At 43.8% G+C, this 22,534-nt stretch overlaps 3 protein-coding genes across 3 annotated transcripts; all 3 read right to left on the reverse strand.

Moving 5' to 3' along the window:
• Positions 1 to 307: 307 nt before the first annotated feature.
• LOC117902073 (sialin) lies at positions 308 to 11,726 on the reverse strand. The gene is made up of 6 exons (XM_034813163.1): positions 11,276 to 11,726; positions 9,515 to 9,569; positions 2,019 to 2,531; positions 1,450 to 1,953; positions 1,149 to 1,390; positions 308 to 1,086 (listed from the first exon to the last, which is right to left on the reverse strand). Exons 2-6 carry the CDS (start codon positions 9,552 to 9,554, stop codon positions 907 to 909), a joined length of 1,479 nt encoding a protein of 492 aa, XP_034669054.1. The 5' UTR covers positions 9,555 to 9,569; positions 11,276 to 11,726; the 3' UTR covers positions 308 to 906.
• Positions 11,727 to 12,322: 596 nt separating this feature from the next.
• On the reverse strand, positions 12,323 to 13,526 carry LOC117900366. Its single transcript, XM_034810714.1, has 2 exons — positions 13,169 to 13,526; positions 12,323 to 13,106 (listed from the first exon to the last, which is right to left on the reverse strand). The coding sequence occupies exons 1-2, from the start codon at positions 13,451 to 13,453 to the stop codon at positions 12,354 to 12,356; spliced, it is 1,038 nt and encodes a 345-aa protein (XP_034666605.1). The 5' UTR covers positions 13,454 to 13,526; the 3' UTR covers positions 12,323 to 12,353.
• A 6,187-nt stretch (positions 13,527 to 19,713) lies between these two features.
• Positions 19,714 to 21,994, reverse strand: LOC117900721 (serine/threonine-protein kinase RIO3). Its single transcript, XM_034811189.1, has 3 exons — positions 21,754 to 21,994; positions 20,946 to 21,696; positions 19,714 to 20,886 (listed from the first exon to the last, which is right to left on the reverse strand). The coding sequence occupies exons 2-3, from the start codon at positions 21,693 to 21,695 to the stop codon at positions 19,786 to 19,788; spliced, it is 1,851 nt and encodes a 616-aa protein (XP_034667080.1). The 5' UTR covers position 21,696; positions 21,754 to 21,994; the 3' UTR covers positions 19,714 to 19,785.
• Between the last annotated feature and the right edge of the window lie 540 nt (positions 21,995 to 22,534).

Genomic DNA, 22,534 nt, shown 5'->3' on the forward strand with positions numbered 1-22,534 from the left:
TTTATCGGTGAAGCCAAGCCAATCATCACAGAAATCTCGAGCAGCAACGATCTAGAATATTAATAATGAACACATACTCCTTTACGATTAAATCCAATTCAAACATTTGAACATATTATTTATTTTTTAAATGCTTCTCTTCATTTGGTACCGAAATGCTCATGGAATAAACCTTTGTCCCAAATTCAATCACGATCTGTACCTAATTAATACATACACTTCACATGAAGAATGTACATAATGGATTATGGCAGTGGGTAACGGATAGGTAACGGATGCACTTGATCATTGAAAAAGTACCAATTGGTTTATGGTTTCTTTTGGGTGTTAAGCTTTATTCTGAACTTAAAAGTTGTTTAAGTTAATTACATAAATAATCAAGTATAGTACATAGACACGCATATTGTCTATTGTATTTAGCTACTAGCATAAGTATTATGTTCCTCTAAGCTAAACAAGATTAAGGACTAAATTATAAATTAGACAAAGCATTTCGTGCACGGCGGCACTCCATGGACATACAGAATACTATAAATCATTTAGGCTACACATACAGTTACATATAGGTATTTATACTAAGTTGTAGACGTAGTACATAGAAGAAGCAGTAAGCTTGACGAAGCTAGCGCTAAAGTAAATATTACTTATCAAAATAGTCAATTTCCATATAGCAGACATGTGTGAATGGTGTGTTCGTAGGGTGTGTGTGTGTGTGCGAGAAAGTATTTATAAAAGTAATGTCTTTCGTATCATGTGTCTTCCGCGTTGCAGTGTTTCAGTGTGTGGCTGACATCGTAGATCTCAAATGTGCAGTAGAAACTACTATAACTTGTGCGTATGATGTGTGGTGGGATGCTCAAAAAAGGTAGAGTTCTTCGCTATTCCGATTCTTCAACCTGTGCGAAGTTACTTCTCGTTCTTGAGTGGCACACCCTCCTCCTGGGTGACATCGCTGATCTTCTTGCGCTCCGGTGGATTGTTCCACGGCTGCAGCTCACCCGAACCCAAGATGGCAAAGACAACGGCGCCCGAGATATAGGTGACCGCCAGTATCCAGAACACAATTTGCCATTGATGGAAAGATTTCTGTGGGCGATATTCAATTAGTAAAGACATATACCCAAATAAGGGTTATTTTCGCCACTTACATCGTGGTAAGTGAGGGCGCCAACCATCCACGTGGAGAGGAAGCCACCAAACGAAGACAAAGTATTGGCCAAGCCGAAAATGGTGCCACCAAAGTTTGGCGCAATGTCCAAGCCATTGCCCAAATAGCCAGCAGTGACCGCTCCATGGGCAAACAGCGCCAGCGAGAAGATCGTCACAGACCAGGTGGCGTCGTAGCCCAAGTAGACTTGCAGAATCATCAGCAGACCGGGAATGACCAGAGCTGCAATCGGAGATTTCAGTGTTAGTAAACGATCAAGGCACAAAGCTCGACGGACTCACCGAATGTTGTAAAGAGTTTCCTTGTGGCTGTCGTGCTGAGAGTTCCCTTCTTGCGCAGGTGATCGGCCAGGTAGGACGAGGCCACGGCCATCACGTACTTGCCCAGATAGGGCAGCGAGGAGAAGAGTCCGTTCTGGCGGATGTCAAAGTGCAGGATCTGCGACATGAACGTGGGCAGCTGGTTGACCACCGTGAAGAAGCCGAACACGGCCAGGCCGTGGCAGCTGATGATGGCCCAGACGGCGGGCGAGCAGAGCAGCTGGCCCCAGGGCACGTGGCTGGGCCGCTTCTTGGAGGTGGATGTGCCGATGGCGTCCTCGATCTCGCGCCGCTCCTCCACGGTGATGTGTGGATGGGTGGCCGGGGTCTCGTAGACAAAGGTGAACCAGCACAGCGACCACACCAGACCCACGGCGCCCGTCAAGTAGAAGACGCTGGCCCAGCCCGCGACAGAGATGAGATACCCACAGACGGGCATGGTGATTGCGGCACCCAGCGATGAAGCTGCAAGGAAATAGAGGGAATAATTAGCATGGTTTCGGTTGGGTTTGTTACTCTGCTGCACTCACCCATCATGTTGGACATGAACTTGGAGCGCTCCATGGGTGGAATCCAGACAGCGGCCACCGGATGAATGGCCGGCCAGGAGGCGCCCAACATGAAGCCCAGCACGACACGCACGATGATGAGGACCACGTAGTTGATGTGCGCCGCCAGCGGCGTAATCAGGGTGAGGAGACTGGCCCACAGCATGGAATGTCCGAAGACGCGACGTCCGCCGATCAGTTCGGCCAAGCGGCCGCCAGGCAGCTCGGTGAGAATGTAGCCCCAGAAGAAGCAGCCCAGCACGAAGTTGGTCTGGTAGGTGTCCCACGCGAAGCGCTCCTCAAACACCTCCACGCCGTCGGAAGTGGAACTGTTGCCTGTACTATTCCCCGCCAGAGTGCCGTTGAGGGATTCGCTGACATTCGCCGGCCGCACCATGTCCACAATGGCTATGGTGAGATTTACTCTGAGGGCGTAGTTCAGCATGAAGCCGAACATGGTCAGCAGATTGAGTACTTGGCGACATGATAGAGCGTCTGGAAGGAAGAATAGTATGAAATTATTTCGGAGGTTCAATGGAACTTTCGGGCAGTCACCTCATGCGGCGAGTGTGCGGCGAGTACATAAATTATTCTAATACTCATTTTGTCTGGGTCGTCGAGGTTAGGTGCTTAAAATTCGCGTGGAATATTCCCAAAGAGCTTCGACAACAACCGACCGAAGCCCTGATAACGATACATTACTTAATTTCATTAATTTCGAAACGAAAGTTCTGGGAATAATCGAGAATGTTCCCATATATCAAAATGCTACAATTTAGGCCGTAGAATATGAACTTTCGATGTGTTTATAGCGAATTATAGCGGAATGAATATAGCGAATTTATAGCTCACTCTGTCGCTGAACTATTTCTATCATTCTTTCGTTATTGGATATGCAAAATGAAACCTTATCACGCGCGTCCCCTCTCCATTACAATATCTGATGTAATCGCTTGTTTTCATTACACGATCCAAGCCAGATAAACACATTAATTACCCATGTTAATGAGCCAATAAAAACCCAATGACAATAAACTGTCAGAATGTGACCTCAATAGCATACCGAATGGCACATGAATTTGATTTGAGGATCGGCTAAATAAGAAGGTACAATGGTACAATGGTTCTGGACCTGGAGTGTCGCTCCGATTCAGCTCTGGGCCCAAACAACACACAACTTGATGATCATTATGTGGCCATTAAGTGTGCTCCGAGACTGCGCCTCAGACTCTGCCTGGGCTGTCATCTCGATTGTGTGTGTTTTTTTGTGAACTGTCATTGGGCTCTTGGGCGCTTATTAAGTGGCAAAGTGCATTGTTCGGGCACACAAATCTCCGGATTCATTTCGAATGCCGTTGAACTTCGCTGAACCTCAACTTCAATTCGCGATTCAGTTCGAGCGTGTATATAAAATATATAAGCTGTTCGCTTTATAGGAGCAGGGGGAAGATAAACTGGCTTAGCTGCACTCCAAACCACTTTCCCATCCACCCATCCATAGTTATCTGGTGGAGGAAACGCTTTTATCGGGGCCAGTCTATCGGCTGTCTGGTCGGAACACGCCCACCTCATTGATTATTGCCCCAATATCATGTTAATGTCATGCAAAATAGCTTCAACTCGTCTAGACATGCCATCGACATCGACATCGACTGCCTGCTAAGCGACTCTCAACTTCTATTCAAATTAGCACTTGAAAGCAAGCAACCGCAGCCGCAAAGCGAATCATCAAAAAGCAAAATAAAAATAAAAATGTTTGCTATAAATTCTCGATGCCATATAACCAGAAAAACGTGCCCGAAATACACCACAGAAGATACAAAATAAACTGCAAGGTAACTACAGCTTGGACCAGTTCCTCAGATATCGGTTCCGATCGGTTTAGTCGGGACCAGAGTTATAGCAATTTGTTTAGCATTTATGGCTGTGTCTGGTGGCTGTGTCTGCGGCTGTGCGTCAGTGGGAAACTTTAGATCATTAACAGTTACCCCTCTGTTAATTTCTTAGACATTTATCTGACACATGGTCTCGAATCAATGCTAAGAGAGCGTGCGTGTGCCATAACTTACTTCCATACTTCTGACTTCCATGGTGGACATAAATATTGAATACAATTTTAATAAAATTGATCGATAAGTTTTCATTTATCGAAACGAAAATCTTGCATACTTAGCCATAATTTACCTAATTCCAGTTATCAAAGTTAATCTAAGCACATCTTAGTCATCGCAGCGACTCCTTCCGAGAATTTAAATGGTAGAAACACGTTTTGCCCGCGAGCGGGAGGGCCGACCACTTGATTAATTGTCGCCCGCCTGACACTGTCTCTCTCTTGGAGGGGAGGTGGCTCTGCTTGTGTTTACCGACAAACTACTTTTGGGCATTTTGTATACTTTTTTGGCAATAAATTATGTGAAGGCTGAAGCTGATGTTTACAACCGAAACCTGCCGGAGAGCTGCTCAACTTTATTTAGGTTTCCCACCGCCGGGTCAAGTCGGAGATTTTGACAAACTCTTCTCGGAATTATAAATTAAACATTTGAGCTCTGTCTCTGTCTCCGAAGTTGCCTCGTGCATAATCTTATTTGATTTTGGCTGCCTTTTGGTTTTGTTTTTTGCACTGATCTTTAGCATTTATGGGCTTTCGTTTGTACTCTACTTGAAACAAGTTCCGAGTCTGAGGCACAACATAAAAATGCCATCAAAGAACGGCAAAAAGTAAAAATAGCTGCGCAAGTAAATAAACGTGGAGAGTTCCTTTTGTTTTTTGGGGGCAAACGTGATACTTAAATTACACTTTTTATGGTACCCAGACGAGACCCAAACCCACAGACGCAGCAGCAACAGCAACAAGTGATTCCCCCCGAGAGTTCGTTGAGTGAAGTTCGGGTTCGGGTACGGGATGATGAGTTCGTTGATTGGGAAAGCGAGTTGAAGGAAATATTTAAATACAAATTTAAAATATATAAACGGAATAAATATGAACATATATTTGGCTTTGATATGTTTTATGAAAGACGCATATCCGGCACTTTTATTTGACGCAAATGCAAAATTCTAAGTACATTTTATGTTCGCTTCTCTCTCTTTTATTTGGCTGCTTTCTATCTGTGTACGAATCGCGCTTCCTTTACACTCTTTTCGTGTCTATTTATAGCACTGTGGGTACACACCCTCCTGCCATAATCTCAAATCGCCTACGAATGTCGCTGATCTCTCTCTCCCTCTATCGGTTCTCTCGCGGTTGCTTCCTGACCTTCAAAATTGTGCACAGACAGGGTGATTCGTGGTGAAAGTAAAATGTTGATCGAGTCGTCACCAGCCTCTAGCGACTCTGATTTATTTTCTCCTCTGGGCTTGAGTGTGTTGCGGGTTCGCCATGTGATCGGATCAAGGCGTTGGAATGTCCTCATATAGCGCGTGGGCGGGCCAGCGATTTGCCAGCGAAAATTTTCCATGATTGGGCGCCTGACGTTGCTGTTTATCGTTTTGCAAAATTCGGACAAAAACTCGAGCATCGATCGACGTCACACTATTCTGTCAAGGTGCCAAGTGGGAAATTGTTGTTGCAGCGTGAGTTATGGGGGGAAGGCGCGACTGTCTAACCACCACACACGAGCCCACTTTCCAGATGCGCGGGTAGAGTACTCTGCTGTATCCATTACACCCACACCCAGACCACCAACCAGATCCAGATTGGTTGCTATAAAAGTGCTATAAAAACGCTATAAAATGGCCAGATAAGTCGATTGCTTTGGCGGCCCCAAAGGCACACTAGCACATTTGATTTCTGATGGAAAAGTTACATATGCTTGTGAACCGCACTGTACTTGTTGCATTTATTGCCCATATCTATCAATTGAGTGACATTGCCGCCTCGCCTTGCCTTCCGAGCGGCAATTATTGGCTTTGTTTGCTGGCTAACTGCATTTCCGTTGCCAACTGATTTACGGAACTGGCCTCGTTCCACGATTCGATTCGATTTGATTTGAATCTAAACTGGTTCCACTTCTAGCGCGAACAATAGCTTGATTAATAGTTGATTTATTTGTTGAATTTCTTGGTGCTCCCCCAAGTTGCTTCCCTTCCTTCCCTGCCCCTCCATTCGGCTGCAGACTTCTTGTGTGTCGTCTGCTCCGCTTATCACTTTTGTTGTCTGATTGCGCTTTATTGTTGCTACTTATTGCCCTTTTCCCCAGCCAACTCAAGGGTCTGCGTCTCTGCATGTTGGCTCTCCCCAGCATTGTCCTAGTTTCGGTCCTTTCACTGCGCGCACACAGAAATTTTCCATGGAAATTTACAATTGGTTCCCAGAGAGAGAGAGGGAGAGATTGGGCACTGCACTTGCCCGCGTCTGAGTATCTGCATCATTCAGTCACTCGATTTATATAGATTTACAATGGATTCACGGCTATTCTTGCTGATAAGAATTCCTACTTCCCATCCCCTTCTCCTCCACCACGATGACGATAAGTCTTTGGAATTTAGTGCAATTGTCTGATGAGTTTACAGCCGTCGAGTGCAGGAAATGGAAACCTTTTATTGTGGCAGGTGGAGCCACGGGCAATGCAGTTGCCAAGTGCAGTTTTAGATAACTGAAGCAAATGCCCAAGCATTCCATTTGTATTACCAATTATGGCTAGAACTTCTTCGAATTTAAGTTTGCTTGGCATCCTTTCTGGCTTGTGTTTACTGAGAGTTATCTGCAAGTTGTCTGTTCGCATCGCCTCGCATTTAGCTCAGACATGCACGTGCCTGCTACTGAGGAGCTATCTACAGGTTGTAAACAAGTCTCCCTCTACCGCCATCACTATGTGCGCCTATGCATGTGTATTATTTTTATAGCACAAAAAGGGGCTCGTCACCACGCGTTTTGTGGGCCCTGCTAGGCATCGGAAGTATTGTTTTGCAGCGAAAATCTATTTCGGAAACTATTTCATGAACTTTGGTACTTTGAATCCATTAAGCGAAGACACGCGTTGCCTTGGCTAAGCACAGATTGGGGGCTTGACTGTGGAGCAGAGTAAATATTTATATTATTTCTAGTCCATCAATGGAGGCTGTCTCCGTTGCGTCTTATCTCATCAGTGTTCACTTCTAGGGGCCAAGCCAGGTTCAAAGTCAGCATTAATTCTCGTTGCTGTCTCGCGCTTTTTGTTTGATTAATTTCAACTCGATTGCCAGCATTGAAAAGCGAAAAAAAGTGTGCCATGTGGAACGGAAGTGACATGGGAAACACGAAATTATGAATAAATGCTGCCTGCAAGGTGCACTCCGAAGTGTCTACGTGGGGCCTGCAAATGTCGCCGCAAACCACTCCGAAAAATTCCAAGAATCGAATGTGCGTCAATTAATAACAATTTTGTTTTCGCGCAAGTGTTTTGTTGTTTTTTTTTATCAAAAACTGGACCCGACCTCACATCATGACTTAATTAATGCATATTCAGAAAAGACACAGAGACAATGCCCTGCCCTGGGGGAGTTTTTGCCCACAAGTCAACACAATGGAGTGAGCAACGGCAACGAGTCTACGAGTAAACACACAAACTTTAATAACAATTTATCGCCAGTTATACATGTACATTCTGAGACATTCGTTACTCATGTCTGGCTGGGCTCAGCTCGATTCTTGCTTGATTAATTCTGTTCTCCAACTCGATGTCTCTGTTGCCAAGGGGTGAATAGCCCTAGGGATTCAGCTATAAAATTCTAATTTGTTCTTTATAGTGTAGGGGCATTACACACACACACACACAGAAGCTCTGATAAGGGCATTTGGGGTACATTTATTTTCCCTTGATTGTGAAATAGGAAATGGGAATTATTTTGATGATTTTAAAAGCTTTTTTGTTTGTTCTTTTTATAACCTAATTATTTTGTAATTGGTGAACAAATGAAATGGATAGGTTTGGAAATTGGGGGTGGGATAATTATGGTTCAATTATTTGCCACCATCAATGGCGCATTACACCTGTCTTTAATGGGTACACATTAGAGCACCTTAATCAAGTCCTTCATTTATAATTCGCTTAATGCCATTTCAAAACCTTCAGCTATAAACCAATTGCAATGACAAGCCACTATAAAAAGTCATATAAATCGGTTTATGAATCACACCTACAATATATCCCAGTGGGTTAGTCGGAATGGGGCGTGGGTGTTAATTGCACGAGTCACTGATGACTCTAATCGAAATGCATTTTATTTTGTTTTCACTAAATGCAAATTAAAAATGCAGTGTGCCTGGATGGGAAATACACTCTAATTAGCAGCAATTATTGTCAAGTACCGCCTAATTAGACACGCGCCTTCGATAGTTGCTAGTGGGGGTAATATAGAGTCCGAAAAATCCTTTCCGAGAAAGTGCGAGACATATTTCCCTGCGACTTCTGGGCCCCTCCACCCTACATCACTGAACGATTCGCTTGTTTGCCGTGCTAATTGGCAGATTTGATTTTTGGTTAGAGCCGCTGGGCGTTATCGGCCGGGGGTCGTCAGAATGTGCACTCGGGCATACGATGCCGCCCGCCTGGCCAGACACACTGCCCCGCTCCTCGATGTCTGTGGCTGTGGCTGTGGCAGTGCGTTTGCGACTAAAGTGCTAAACAGCTCAAAAGCACGAATTAAATAGTAAACACTCGGATGACCGTCGCTGATAGGCTATTAAAATTGTGCCTTTATTTAGAACCAACAACAATAATCGTACACAACGGTACAGACGGGCCGAAATGTACTCAGAAGTTGGTACATGAACTAAAATTTCCACTCAGCCAAAAGTCTGTGATTGATAGAGAGAGATAGAGAGAGACAGAGAGAGAGGTAGGGAGCCCAACTAACGTGTTCAGTTAGCGTGACTGTGCTAATTTGTTTGCGTATTTTACGTGCTCCTTGGAAATGTCATAACAATGGCGTCATAAGGTCGTCCAACTGCGTAGTCAAGGTGTCACCAGTTGTGGGCGTCCCTATCGATGACACCAGAGTCGAGGAGCGTCAAGTCACGCGATGGATACATAGTGTCAGCTGTGGTGGGTATACTAATTTACCACTCATTTGCCATAAACAAAGGAGTAACTGTCTGGCACTGCCTTCAATCTTCTGCTCTGGGCACCAATTGGTTTGTAACCCCAATTCAATATATCGAGATCGACTAGGAACATCGAGTGACTGAACCCAATCAATTTGTTTATTGTAACTGAGTTTCAATGCGTGCGCGTTGCGTATTTCAATTGAACCGCGGACATTATGTTCGAACGCCACCTACCGTGGCGCGCCCCAATCTGGGAGCCGTCATGCGGTTATTGCTGTTTGCTGTTTGTTATCTAGACGCGCAGAAAAAAGGGGCTCGGCTCGGCTTTACTTCGTTGGGATTCCGGATGGATTCGTTTGGGCTTCTGGCATTTTCGATGCGACCCACAGTTTGGGTAAGTTGATACTGGGGAATTTTCTTCATGAAATCAATGAGTTTGCCTTCCACTTACCTCTGATTCTGTGCAGGCCTCCTTTCTCCGTGTTAGACATGACGCCGCAGCCGCTCTGCAAGTGGAAATATACCAGAAGAATGAGCAACCATTTCAGCAACAAATTAGAGACGAGTGACAGTGATAAAGATCTAACAAAGAGATATTATTGGTCTGGAAAGTTAATGAAACTTTTTCCGGAGTAACTCACGGTTTGTCCCCCCATCGCTTATCTTATCTGAACGCTGTCGTCTCGTGTTTGTACCTGAACGTGTCCGCAAAGAACTCTCGGCGCCAGTGTGGGCACTGTCTGTCCCATGACTCAAGGTGTGCATAATTATATCACACTGACTGGGCCGCGCGTTAGCGTTAGCTCATTCATAACTAACCGAATTCCCTGTCTCTTATCGGTTCGTTCCATTATCATCGTCTGTGTGTGTCTTCAAATGCCGCCGCCATACGGACAGAAACGAAATTCGGAATGCTAAATATAATATGGGACCGCTACACGCACTCACCCACCCAGTACACACACCCGCGTAGACCAGAGCGAAGAGAAACCATTTCCCATGCCAACTGCAAGAGTGTTGCTCATTTCTTTTGTTCTATTCTGTTTGGATCTGCTGGCGCCGCTATAAATTATTGAACCCATCAGTCGGGCAAATTCGTCGTATGCGATTTCTGCATGCTAATTCCCACTAGACGGACACGTGTATGCAAGTCTATAAGTCAGCCCCAGTCAGCGCCTGGCAACATGTTACCCGCGCATGAGAAGCTTAGTCCCAATCAATTAGCTTTAGCTGCGGTTTGTGTTTTTAATGAGTGACCAATTTGTTGTGCAAATATTAGCTTGGCGTCTTGGCAACAAAGTAAAATGCAAGGAATCTAGTTTCAGTTTTAATTGTGCCGAAAATGATATACCCTTGCAGCTAGGAGCTACAAGAGAAGCGGCACTCGGGTTTGTACGATGTTTTTTGGAGCCCCTTTTCTTGGGTTTGTTACCTGGCTAAAGATACTAAAATGAACGAATGTCAGGTAGCTAACTGATCCTGCAAAATGGATAAACCCACTGTGAGTGTATCAAAACCCCATATGTGGCACATATATTTTCCTGTTTCTCGTATGACACACCAAATTATTGTCCTTGCCGGCTGACATGATTAGCCTTGCCTTTGCATGTTGCCATGTTATTAAGCGAATGAAAAGCGGCATCTGGCAGCGAGCAAAATGTGCGTTTGACTTGGGCATTGACTATATACGACTTCTATATGGTCATATGCTTGTACGTCATCTTCCGACTGTACTTGTTTCGATTCCTATGTGCGACAAGCGAAAATCAGGCATCGCCATAACGCGCGACTTTTCTCGCGGTTTGCGCTGGCCTGAGGTGGTGGGAGGTCAGTGTATCGGGTAAATGACTTATAAAAACATTTATAGCTAACCAATAATGTTAGTCGTGGAAAAGAACTTGTAATTGCTATTAAAATATCTAGAAACAAATGTAATGTATCTATTTGTTGTTGAGTTTGAACACTTCCTGAACACTTGCACCTATCGATTTCAGCGTTTGTTTATCTCAAATATTTTTGTGTATATTTTGAATTGCTTGCGATGATGCTTTAATTATTTCCCCAAAGAGTTCTACGATTTTGCTAAATATTTACTTATTTAACTGCTGAATAAATGTAATCATTTGAATGTTGCAAATCTTAAGACTAATTGCTACACACACAAAACAATGTGTTAGCAGCAACTTTTTATGGATATTGAAAAGAAACCCACCTTGCACTGGACGACAATAATAAATTGTAAATGGAAGTTGTTTATGGCAAATTATATAATTTGTTCAACACAAACCGATTAACAATCTGTATCTGAATATAATTATATTTATAGCGATTTGCATACAAAAACCAACAAACACAAATGAAATGCACGTGCACGATTGTTGATTTTGTTTTATAGTTTAGAAAACACTTTTTCGAGGGCACTTTTGACACTTAACTCGAAGACACCACGAAACCCGAGATGAATCACACACCGCACACTCCGGAAAACAAAACAGATTTTGGAGTATTGTACAGACAGCTGTTGATTATTTTTGAAACAGAAACTTCTGGCGCACGCGCAGACACTTTTAGATTTCGTACACAGAGTCGAATCGCCTGCTGCCTGCTGCCTGCTGCTGTTGTTGCTGTTGCTCTTGGCTGGCTCACTCGGAGCGTTGGAAGTGAACTGAAAGTGCTGCCTGCGCGGCAGCGGCTTTTTCTTTGCTTTGCTCACCGAAACGTACAGACAGAGCAGCGGCAGCAGCAGCAGCAGCGTCGTGCGACGACGACGACAACGACGACGACGAAGTTGACAGCCCGTTGGCGCTTCGCTCCGCGCCGCTCGGCTCCGCTCCGATGGGGCCATTTACAGTGTGTCTCTTGCGTTGGGGCCTCGGCTGACGTCGGCGTCTACGTAGTCGCTGCTGCTCGGCTGGTTGTTGTTCGTGGGATGCAAAATTCAAATTCTTGCGCCGTTTATTTTATTTTTATGCTGTACCTTATTTTGTGTCTGCTTTTCGCTGTTGTTACGGTGCCCCTGTGATTGCTTCTCTCCATCTCTTCATTCTCCTTCGCTGTTTCTTTCTCCTTTGCTCACTTTCTCAATGCGCAGATAATTATCCAGATCGATATGATTGCAGAAATATAATTAACGACATGAATGGAAGGCTAGTTTCGGGGCGGAAGCTTGGGATACCCTTGCAGAATGATCTTTTTGCTCATACAAAGAGCGTTTGCAAGACAGAAAGATACATTAAAGTTTACATACATTAAAGTTTAATTAGCATTATAAAATATGTATGGCAGAAAAATCAAATGGAGAAACGTGTCCAACGCTCCACGAGACTGGGTCGCGCCGAGGCCCGCATGCGCTCGTCGAAGATGGGACAGAACTTCTCGGGGAACTTCTGCTGCAGACACTTGATGACCGTGCCAGTGAGATAGTAGCGCGGCGGCCAGCGGCACTCGCAGGGTGGAATACACGCTGTGCAGATCTTCTCCATGGCGATCCATTTGCTTCGGGTCAAAGTCAGCTGTGGCGCTAGGACGTTGAGGCGCCAGGGCAGACGCAGGTCACGCTCCGTCCAGTCACAGTCGCAGGGCGGAATGCAGTTTTTGCACATGACATCCTCGGGATGTACTTCTGGTGGCTCCATTGGCGGCGCTTTCTTGCACTTGTACATGCTGAAGCGCGGTATCATGCCCAGCAGCTCCGTGTAGTTGTGCTCTCGCTCGCGGCGCAGCCACAGCTCCAGCAGATCCCAGTGGTCCAGGTTCTGGGAACGCTGACGTATCACCTGCATGCGGCGATACAAATCCGAGCGACGCACCTCGTCGTAGTTGACTCCTGTCTGGGTGTGGAACAGCAGGTAAAGCTCATTTGGCTCCTCATCGGGCAGGGTGATGCTGCGCGAGAATTTGGCCAGCTCGAAGTGGAACAGGCTGCGGATACCATAAGAAATGTGACGAATGTGGTCAAAGTCCTTGATATTCATGGCCGACATAGCGGAGGCATCCACCAGCAGCAGCTTACGCCCCGTGATCAAGTTAACGCGAAAAGTGTTCTAAAATTGACCGAAGATGGATCAAGCAATCTGTTTAGATCTTATCTTGTGCCGTCACCTACCATATATTCGGGATAACCATATCTCTTGATCCAACGCCTTATATCCATCTCATTCCACTCATAGATCGATGGAATCGGCAGCTTATCCACCACACTGACGCACAGTTCCACGAGGGAAGCAGGCGTGGCACGGAACTGAATAGGAACATCATCGAGTTCGACCTTGGGGCGTTCCTTGAGGAACTCGTTGCGTCGAAACTTGATAGGCGGCACACTGGTGCGCACCTTCTTCTTGAGTTTCTTCACCAGAAACTTGGTGTCCGCAATACCGTACAGATATGGCATTTTGTACCAGACCTAAATTTGATTTGATTTCCGATATGTGTGTAGATAAAAGAGCAGAATACGAAAAGTATTAACCAAAAAAATAGAGTCTACTGTGATTTAGCTATTTCCCTTTTGAATGATCCCGTGCCTTACTGCCAGGCACTTCCTCATCATTAGAGATCATCATCAGGCAGCGGCTTCTTAGCCATTTTGCAATTGTCTACTCAGTACTCTGGTGGCGGCCCTGGCAGGGTTCATGTTTCCATTTCATTTTGTCATTACGCTTTGAGCGCTACTTCGTAAACAAGCCGGCAGAATCTGGCAAGATCTAAACGGAACCAAAACCAGGTAGAGGCCAGGCCACAGCGACTTAGAACCGAGTCCCGTCCCTCTGCCGTGTGCGGTTAAAACATCTGTCCGTCAATCAGCACATGCCAAAAAATTGATTTATTGTTATTGCTAATACACAATAGATCGGTTGTCCCGACGCATAACGGTCCCAGGTATGTTACCGCTGCTCGGCTGCTGGCTGGCCATGTGCTAATGTTGCGCTTGTCAAAACATGGTCAAGGGCAACGCCTTCCGTACATAATACTCACTCACTTACTGTACCTACAACTGTACATACAAATATCTGAAAACGAATATTTTTGTTATTTACGTATGAACCCCCGCGAAATGAAATCGCTTCGTGGCGGCTGACTCATCGGCTGTCAGCGGCTCACGTGACAGCCATATTGGAGGTGATTTTTATTTAAACACGTTTTCATGCGTTTTCTGTTGTTCATTTTGTTGTATTTATTTTTTGTTCGGCAATCAAGCAAAAACCCAATAAACCTCATCAGGTTCATTTATGGGGAACGCTTACCTTCATTAGCATGTGCCCGTCAATTTTTTATTTACATTTATTTATTTCTCTTTTTTTGGCAACAGTTTTTCGCCGAATGCTGCGACACTTCCCGCCAATCTATTTTTTTTGAATTCTTCAATTAGTGCTGTTTGCGTTTGTCTTTAACACAAAATGTCGATTCGGAACTAAACACTTGACCCCCAGAAGATGGCGCAGGGCAGGCAACGCGTTAGGCGTGGCTCTAGCTCAGAGCTATAATTTCTGTCCATGCTGAATGGTGATAAATGTGTAATTAACAATTTCCCTGTATTAATTAAAAATTATATGGCAGTGCTGCTGGCACAATTACTGCGAAAGGGAACTCTAAGGGGTGAATGCACTTTAAATTATTAGAATTTATTAAGATGAGAGGATGGAAAATTCGAGTGGAGTGGAACATTTGAGAAGCATCTCACATTATCTCTAAGCTGTGGAGATGCTGCAACAGAAAAAAACGTACCAGTAAACCAAAAGCTTAAGCAGAACCATCGACCATCGACACCCATATTTGAACTGATTTCACTTTCGTTGAAAAGGCTTTGGAGACGCCACAATATAAATGATATGACCATGTAAGGGCAGATGATGGCTACCTGCAAAAGATAGCCAGCCACAACAATAAATTAAGGTTATATTTTTGTAGCTAACTTGAATTACAGGCCACAAGCACTAGTAAAGGAGGCTGGCAGCCAACTGGTTAGACCTAAAATAGAAGACGTGGTTGTCCGCGTGTCCTGCCTTGACCAACTTGCCCTGGTACGTGGTACGTGGTGCAGGTACAGGTACATGAAAATTAATAATGCAAATAAATTGTTAACTTTAAACGCGCAAATTCCAGTCTGCTTACGGCTCTCCCATCCCATTGTGGTGTGTGTGCGTGTGCGTGAGAGAGCAGCGACGCGACAGCGACCACTTGAGGTCAGTTCGATCACGATTCCACATTTTCTGGTCCAAGGAGTGCCGATGTAAGGTGTTTCCAGAAGGTAACATCTTTTATATCCAATAATGCATTAAATATGAAGCGACTTACAATTTACATTTACGATTTACACGTTTACATAATAATAATGGACACCCAGCTATCGCGCAGCATCACCTTGCACAGATACACCTTGGTCTGGGCCATTGCCAGCGCAGCAACTGCGCAGCCGCAGAAACAGCCGCAGCCGCAGCCTCTCCCAAGATCACGACGACGAGCCTCCTTCTGCGGTTTGGCTCTTGGCTCCCTCTTATTCGCGCTGTCAAGTGGCGCGTGCATAAGTGTGCTCTGTGCTCCGTGTGTGTGTGGTGTGTGTGTGTGGCTACACTTGAAGAAAATACTGGACGGAGCTTAATTAATGTTATGTCTAGATCAGCCCACTTTTTCACTATCGTCGAGCTGGTCGAGGGGAGGCAATGAGGAGGTGGGACTGTTATTTGGAATTCGAGCTGGAGCACAGCCTGATTACATGCCTGGCACATTTTAATTGATGATCCGAACGCAATGCCCGAGTTTATAGCTTCGTTTGGTGTCTCTTCTCGCTTTTCTGCGCACCTCTTTCGCCTGTTGTCTGGTGCCTGTCTTTATGATTATTGCTTTGGCTAGTTATTCGTGTTTCGTTTTTGCTCTGCTTTGCTGTGCAATGAAAGTTGGTTTCCAGGTCCTGGAATGATGGTGTATTTCGATATACTTATCATAAAGAGCCTGCACATTAAAGGACAGTGCACTTTTAACAATAACAACTTACGGAATGATATTTCGCCATCAGATGATTGTCTCACTGGGACTTGATCTTATCGATGAAGCGCGCAGTTTGCTCTTTTTCTTTTTTTTGTTCCTTCTCCGAGACACAAAAGCAAAGACTGTTTTTTAACGGTAAAAAAAACAATTTGAAAAATTGTTAGGAGCATTTTTAATATACCTTATCTTTACGTATGCTTATTAGCCACAGTTGAGCTTCGATTATGCGACAATATGAATATGAATTAATGTGAAATGTTAGCTAGAGGATTTTTCTGGACCCAAAGCTTTTCATACTCTTCCCCGTTGGCAGCTTTTATTCTTCGCTTTTAAGCCCAACAATTTGTTGTTCCTCTCCCAGAAGTTTCACTGTATTGAGGTACAGTAGCAGGCCACTTTAAAATATTTTTTACGATTCATAAATGCGAATGGCACATTAATTTTGCCACAAGATTTGGCTTTTATTGAGTACAAAAAAAATGTTTTGTTCTTATATTTTCTACAATTTGAAATACATAAATATGTACAAGTGTATGAAGGTACGTTGCCATGTTCCAACTCGAATTCTTTATTTGTCTATTTTAAACTTCGATCCCCAACGTAATTCCATTTTTTGTGTATTTTTTCTGTGTGATCTCTCTGCCTCTTGCTCCGCTTTGCGTCACCAGCAGCGCGTAGAAAACAGTCACAGTCGGGCCCCCTTATGATGGGACCTGTGTGTGGGTCTCTTCATTGTAACATATACACGAGGCATCCTCTACATACATACATACATATACAATGTAGCTATGTATGCATACAAATAACATAATTTCAGTGGATGCTGCTGACGAGTGTTTTGTTCGCTTTGCGGCTGTTGCCAACGTCAAAAGTGCTGCGTTCAATAAAAATCAAAAATAAATAATATTTGCTACATGCAGGCACCGCAAATAAACAATTTAAAGTCATCCATAAATACCAATGCAGTGCTGATACAGCGGAGAGTTCAATTTTGATTGACAGCTACAGCCAGAACAGTGTACACAAATCCGTTGAACTGAAATTTAATGGAAGTTGTACTGGCAGTGGCATGATCGGTTCGATACTTTGAAGCCAATTGCTGCAGTTATAAGAAAAGTTTATTAATTTTGAGTAAAGTATGTACAGTTGTGTTCAATGAAATAGTAGTGCCGCGCCACACAATTTTCACAACTATTTTTGAGACCCTTCCAATCTTTCGAATTGAACAAGTGATACCTTTTTGGAAAGCCTGAAATGTACACATTATAATCCAGAAAGAATCCTGGAACATTTGCATTCCATCTTCTTGTTTTACATGACTTTTGAAAAATACCCATGAAAAATGCTGTTCAATAAAATAGTAGTTTTTTTTTAGAAAATCGAAATAGAAAACGAAAGTGGAATTAATGCATATGTTTCATGTTCTATATGTTTCTTGAGGTTTAATATGTAGTTTTTAATCAAATTTGTTGTCACTATGGCCCTTCTCCAACTTGGCATGTGTAAATAAGGTACTGCCCAAGCTTAATTAGGATCTGAGACTATAATTGTTAAACCACTTGGCCAACTTGGCTCTGGTTGACGGAATTATAATCATAATTACACATTTCACATTCCACAATAAGATTTCGTTGGGATTTTGGTCTACAGACTGAGCTAGACATGGGAAAGTGTCGACCTTTTCGGATAAAATTCCATTCCTAGCGAGCTTTCTTGCGTGTTTTAGATCATTATCTTGATGACAGATCCTTTTGATAGGCATTTTTCAATAGTAATATTACTGTATTGTATTAAAAAGTATGTTGGCACACACCACTTTATGAAATACGTCAGTATAAGGCTAGGAAGTAAGAGTTTATATGGGCTGTAGCCCATAAGGGTCAACCCAACATGCCCAATGTTGTTTTTTTCAAGAATTTGGGCAGTTATCAGATATCTGTGAACACCAAACATATTCTTTTGAGTCTTTCTTACCATATAAAACAACTTTAAACTCATCTGTCAAAAGTATTTTTCGGACTGTGACACGGCCCAGTCCACATGCCTCATGTCCTCATTTTTCAAAACATGAGTCGTGTACCCATGTGCTTTTATTCTCAAACGCGTAGCTTCCGGGGACCTCTTGCAACTAAATAATGTGTAATCAGTCGTGTATTAACTATCAAAACACTTTCAGAGCGATATAAAATTGTTTTCATAACTTTTGAGGATATTGAAGACCTTGGTCTTGCCTTCAACCATCTTCGACCATCTACTAAAAGACAATTTTTTCGCATAAAAAATCATTTTTCAGGGTGCTTCTTTTAGTTTAAACTATTTATAATAACAGTAAAAGCACATTCAAATTAGTTTTGAATTTCATTATACCTCCTGATTTTAGTTTTTAGTCGAATTCTAAAGTCTCCCATATTGGACCTTTCTTTGATTACTTCTACGCTCCAAAAACAAAAGTACCGCTATATTCAAACATTTCTTTCATAAAAATATTCAATATATAAACTAAGCTTACTGATGGTAACTTTTTTGAATTGATTTAATTTGTTTTTAAATTTTTTTTTAATACTTGCACCCAGCACTACTATTTTATTGAACAGCAGTTTTCATGGGTATTTTTCAAAAGTCATGTAAAACAAGAAGATGGAATGCAAATGTTCCAGGATTCTTTCTGGATTATAATGTGAACATTTCAGGCTTTCCAAAAAGGTATCACTTGTTCAATTCGAAAGATTGGAAGGGTCTCAAAAATAGTTGTGAAAATTGTGTGGCGCGGCACTACTATTTCATTGAACACAACTGTATATATTCATGGCAATTTAGTTCTATCGAAAAATCCTACGTGCCAGAGCAAGCTTAAAACGAGAGAGTGTATAAAATATATAAATAAAATAATCACTTTGGTGGTGTTCATTCACATTGATAAGCAAGGGTACAGCGAAACAGACTTTGATTGTCCAGCCTCAATGAGCTACAACAAAGCCACACACACTCCACCCCACGTAGGTACATATATAGATTCATATAAAACTGCTGTTAACTGGATGCTGACGTCACACTTGGACTATTTTTCTAAAGTCCAACTTACGAACGCACCCATCACGTTCGTTCGTTATTTGTTGCTGCTGCTAAAACTGATTGATGCGCCACTTCCTAGAGCCCGCCTATAGCTGGGCTGGGGATCCGGCAGCGGCTCTGCAGCGCGCATGGAAATTTTACTTCGCTTCGTAATCAATTGATCAAAGATTTGTCCAAGCTGGGAATCTACCAATTAAATGGGGAAATAACTGAGCACACACCAAATGAGTTCAATTGCCGGGTTAGCTTCTGTGGGCGTGGCACGTGTAGTCATTGTGGATGACATTTGCATTAATCTTAATTGATTAACAACAATTCAAGATCAAAGCCATTAAACATGCTGCATACATGGGAGCAATATTTAAATTTTAAAAATTATAATTTTATATGGAACAAAGGCAAGAACTAACCATTCCAAATAGACTATTTTTGTCAGCCTTAGCTCTTAAACTTAATTTTAAACAACAAATGCAATTTTCAATAGTTTGCTTTGAGTTTGTTTATAGTCGAGCCACTCGACTACAATAATCATTATATTTTATATATTTTGGAATTCAATTCAAATTTCAATTAGCGCTTTCCAATTATCAAATATCGTTTAAATATCATAGAAAAAGCGAACTAGAGTTTGTTATTTGTCAAGGAAACACTGGCTGTTTGGTTGTCGTTTTAATGTTTGGCAGTCTTATTGTCCTTATCCTTGCTTTCCCCTTCATCTTCATCGCTTTCCTGCTCATCATCCTGTTCGTTAGCATCTTGCTGCTGCTTGTTTGCTTTGGTTGCCTCGCGATCCCGCTGTGACTTCTCCCAGGCCAGCTCGAAGGGATACTCGAGAGGCTTCAGTTCGTCGGGACACTCCTGCTGATTGGGTGCAGTGGCCTCGTTGATGGACGCGCCACGTGTGTGAATCCTCTCCAGCATGGCAGCATTATGGGTCTCCGCATTGAGATTGGTTATGTATTCGAACAGCTGCTCCTTGCTGTAGATGTTGGGCAGTCCGCGACGCTCGAAGAAGTTCACAATGTTGCCGCAGTCCCGCATGAGGAACTCCAGGGCACTGGGATGCTTCGGCTCCACACTCTGGGCCACGTCGATGAACCAGCACTTGCCCTCGAACCAGAGAATGTTGTACTCGCTGAGATCGGCATGGACCAACTTGGCCTCGTTGTACAGCTTGTGCATGGCCGCAACAATCTCTTCGTAGGCGCAGCTGAGCTCGGCAGCACTCAGGTGGGCATCCTTCAGCTTAGGCGCCGCGTTGTGATTGTCGCCGATGAAGCGCATGACCAGAACATGTTTCTTCAGCACGACCACATCGGGCACATTAAGGCCAATGTTCTGCATGCGCATCAGATTGTGCATCTCCTTCTCCGCCCACATGTTGATGATGACGCGATGATTTTGCTTGCTGAAACGATCCTTGAAGCGATAGTCGTCCTTGATGTACCGATCCCGCTGCTTGAACTCATTCAGTGTCGTCTTGAAGATCTTGATGGCACACTCCTTGGGCAGGAGATTCGGCGCCATCAGCACACCGCTTTGATGGCCATGCTCATTGCTGCCGGTGTAGCTGGAATCGGAGTTGGCATGCAGTATCACCGCCTCCTTTCCCGTGGATATGATGCCGTTGATCTGTTCGAGTACTTGATTGTTGATCAGCTTGTACAGCAGCAGCCGCGTGCTGGCATCCAAGCCCATTTCGGCAGTGGCCACTTTCTCGTGACGATCGGAACGGCCTCGCCGTGAGTAGGCCTTCAACTGATTGAACACCTGCAAATGGAATTCTGTTAGCAAGTGCAGCGTTAAAATCTTATCCGCTGCTGACCCACCTTGTTGGACAGCTTCATGTCGAAGCCAGCTCCATCGCCAGTGGGAAACTCTGGAGGAAATGACATCACGCGCTGGGCATTACGGACGGCGCACAGCTGCGGATCGTGCTTGGTAATCATTTCGCCCTCCTTGCTCATTTTGAAGCCACACCTCGGTATGGACTCCAGCCTCTTCTCGTTGGTCTCGAAACGATCCCAGTCGTGCCTTAGACGCTCCACCTCGTCCTCCTCGTAGTCATCCTCCTCGGTGTCGTGCAGGAACTCCGCCTCGCCGCTGCGTCGAAACTTCTCCAGCGTTACAGTCACCTTGGACTGCTTGTTCTGCTTCTGTTCGATGCGACGCAGCTCCTCGTTGTACTCGTGATCGAACTGGGACTGCAGCATTTGGGCAATGACTGCATCTGAGTCGCCGCCACTGCCGCTGGCCTCTTCCTCAAGCAGGGCCAGCACCTCTGGTGGCAAATCGGCATCTGCGCACTCCTTCAGCAGAGCAGAATAATCCTCCCACTCTTCCGTCTCGCTGTTGGTCTTTGCTGATATTGCAGCCACGTCGGAGTAGCTGGCAGTGTCCGGCGGAGTGGCTGCTGCCCCCTCCCAGATGGATGATACTTCTGGCTCAGTTTTCTTTTGGGTCTGCTGATGTCGCTTTACTTCTTCGTTATGCAGGCGATGGGCATACTGCTCCGACATGATATCAGCTAGACTCGTGGTCTGCACGGGCTCCTGTGTCTTGATCCATGGCGACGACATACTATCAAATAAATCTATACAGCAATTTGTTCGTGATAATTTGTTTTGCTCAACAAACCTTTTGGCACTTTCGACTTGGTGGATCGGCTCCTGGTCGGTGGTAATTTTGGAATTTGTCTGTGACGATTCTTTGAGCTAGTCCGCTGGCTTCCAGCAGCACTATAGGCAGTAGAATCGGTCCCTAATTGAAGACTGTTGATATTTATACCGCAGTAAAGGTGAAATTCACCTGGCGAAGGATTGCAACTTATGTGCAAAAGCTTTTTTCTTGTATTTCGCAATAAAGTTTGTTTTTATTTCACAATAAATTTTTTTTTGGTATTTAATCGCTACAGCGAATTGTTTGGTCGCACCAGGTGACCGCAGAATTATCGATAGTAAAATATACCATCTCATTTTAAAAATATACCTTAAATATACCGTAATCTTAAATAATTTTCCTCGACTTTGATGTTCTATTTAATATTACCAGCTAATTATAACTTTCAGAGCTAAAACTATGATTTAATCCAGTTCATCACTCAATTTTCCACAATATTGGCTGGGTTTCATTACTTATCTTTATTGGATTGTCTGCAATATAACGTTAAAATTAAAAAGGTCTACCAAAAAATTGGAATGGAATGTTACGTTATTTGACAATTTGTTTTTATTTCACAATACATTTTTTGACTATATTTATGTACTATTTATGTACAAACGATGTGAAATTGTCAGCAAGTTCTTCTTAGGGATAGGAAATCCTATAGGAACAATAAATATGCGTGCTATTTGAATTTATTTTGCCTGATTGAGCTATCGATGGCCATCTACTCTGCGTTTTGCAGCACTGAATTCAG

This window comes from Drosophila subobscura, chromosome U (genome assembly GCF_008121235.1).
Source record: "Drosophila subobscura isolate 14011-0131.10 chromosome U, UCBerk_Dsub_1.0, whole genome shotgun sequence".
NCBI classification, from domain to species: Eukaryota; Metazoa; Arthropoda; class Insecta; order Diptera; family Drosophilidae; genus Drosophila; species Drosophila subobscura.

Coding starts and splice junctions, on each gene's coding strand:
- LOC117900721 (XM_034811189.1), bottom strand. CDS start 21,695: ATGTCGTCGCCATGGATCAAGACACAGGAGCCCGTGCAGACCACGAGT. Junction 20,887..20,945: donor ACATGAAGCTGTCCAACAAG/GTGGGTCAGCAG, acceptor TTCCATTTGCAG/GTGTTCAATCAGTTGAAGGC.
- LOC117900366 (XM_034810714.1), bottom strand. CDS start 13,453: ATGCCATATCTGTACGGTATTGCGGACACCAAGTTTCTGGTGAAGAAA. Junction 13,107..13,168: donor ATGGTTATCCCGAATATATG/GTAGGTGACGGC, acceptor GGTCAATTTTAG/AACACTTTTCGCGTTAACTT.
- LOC117902073 (XM_034813163.1), bottom strand. CDS start 9,554: ATGTCTAACACGGAGAAAGGAGGCCTGCACAGAATCAGAG. Junction 1,391..1,449: donor GAAACTCTTTACAACATTCG/GTGAGTCCGTCG, acceptor CTCCGATTGCAG/CTCTGGTCATTCCCGGTCTG. Junction 1,087..1,148: donor GCGCCCTCACTTACCACGAT/GTAAGTGGCGAA, acceptor TATCGCCCACAG/AAATCTTTCCATCAATGGCA.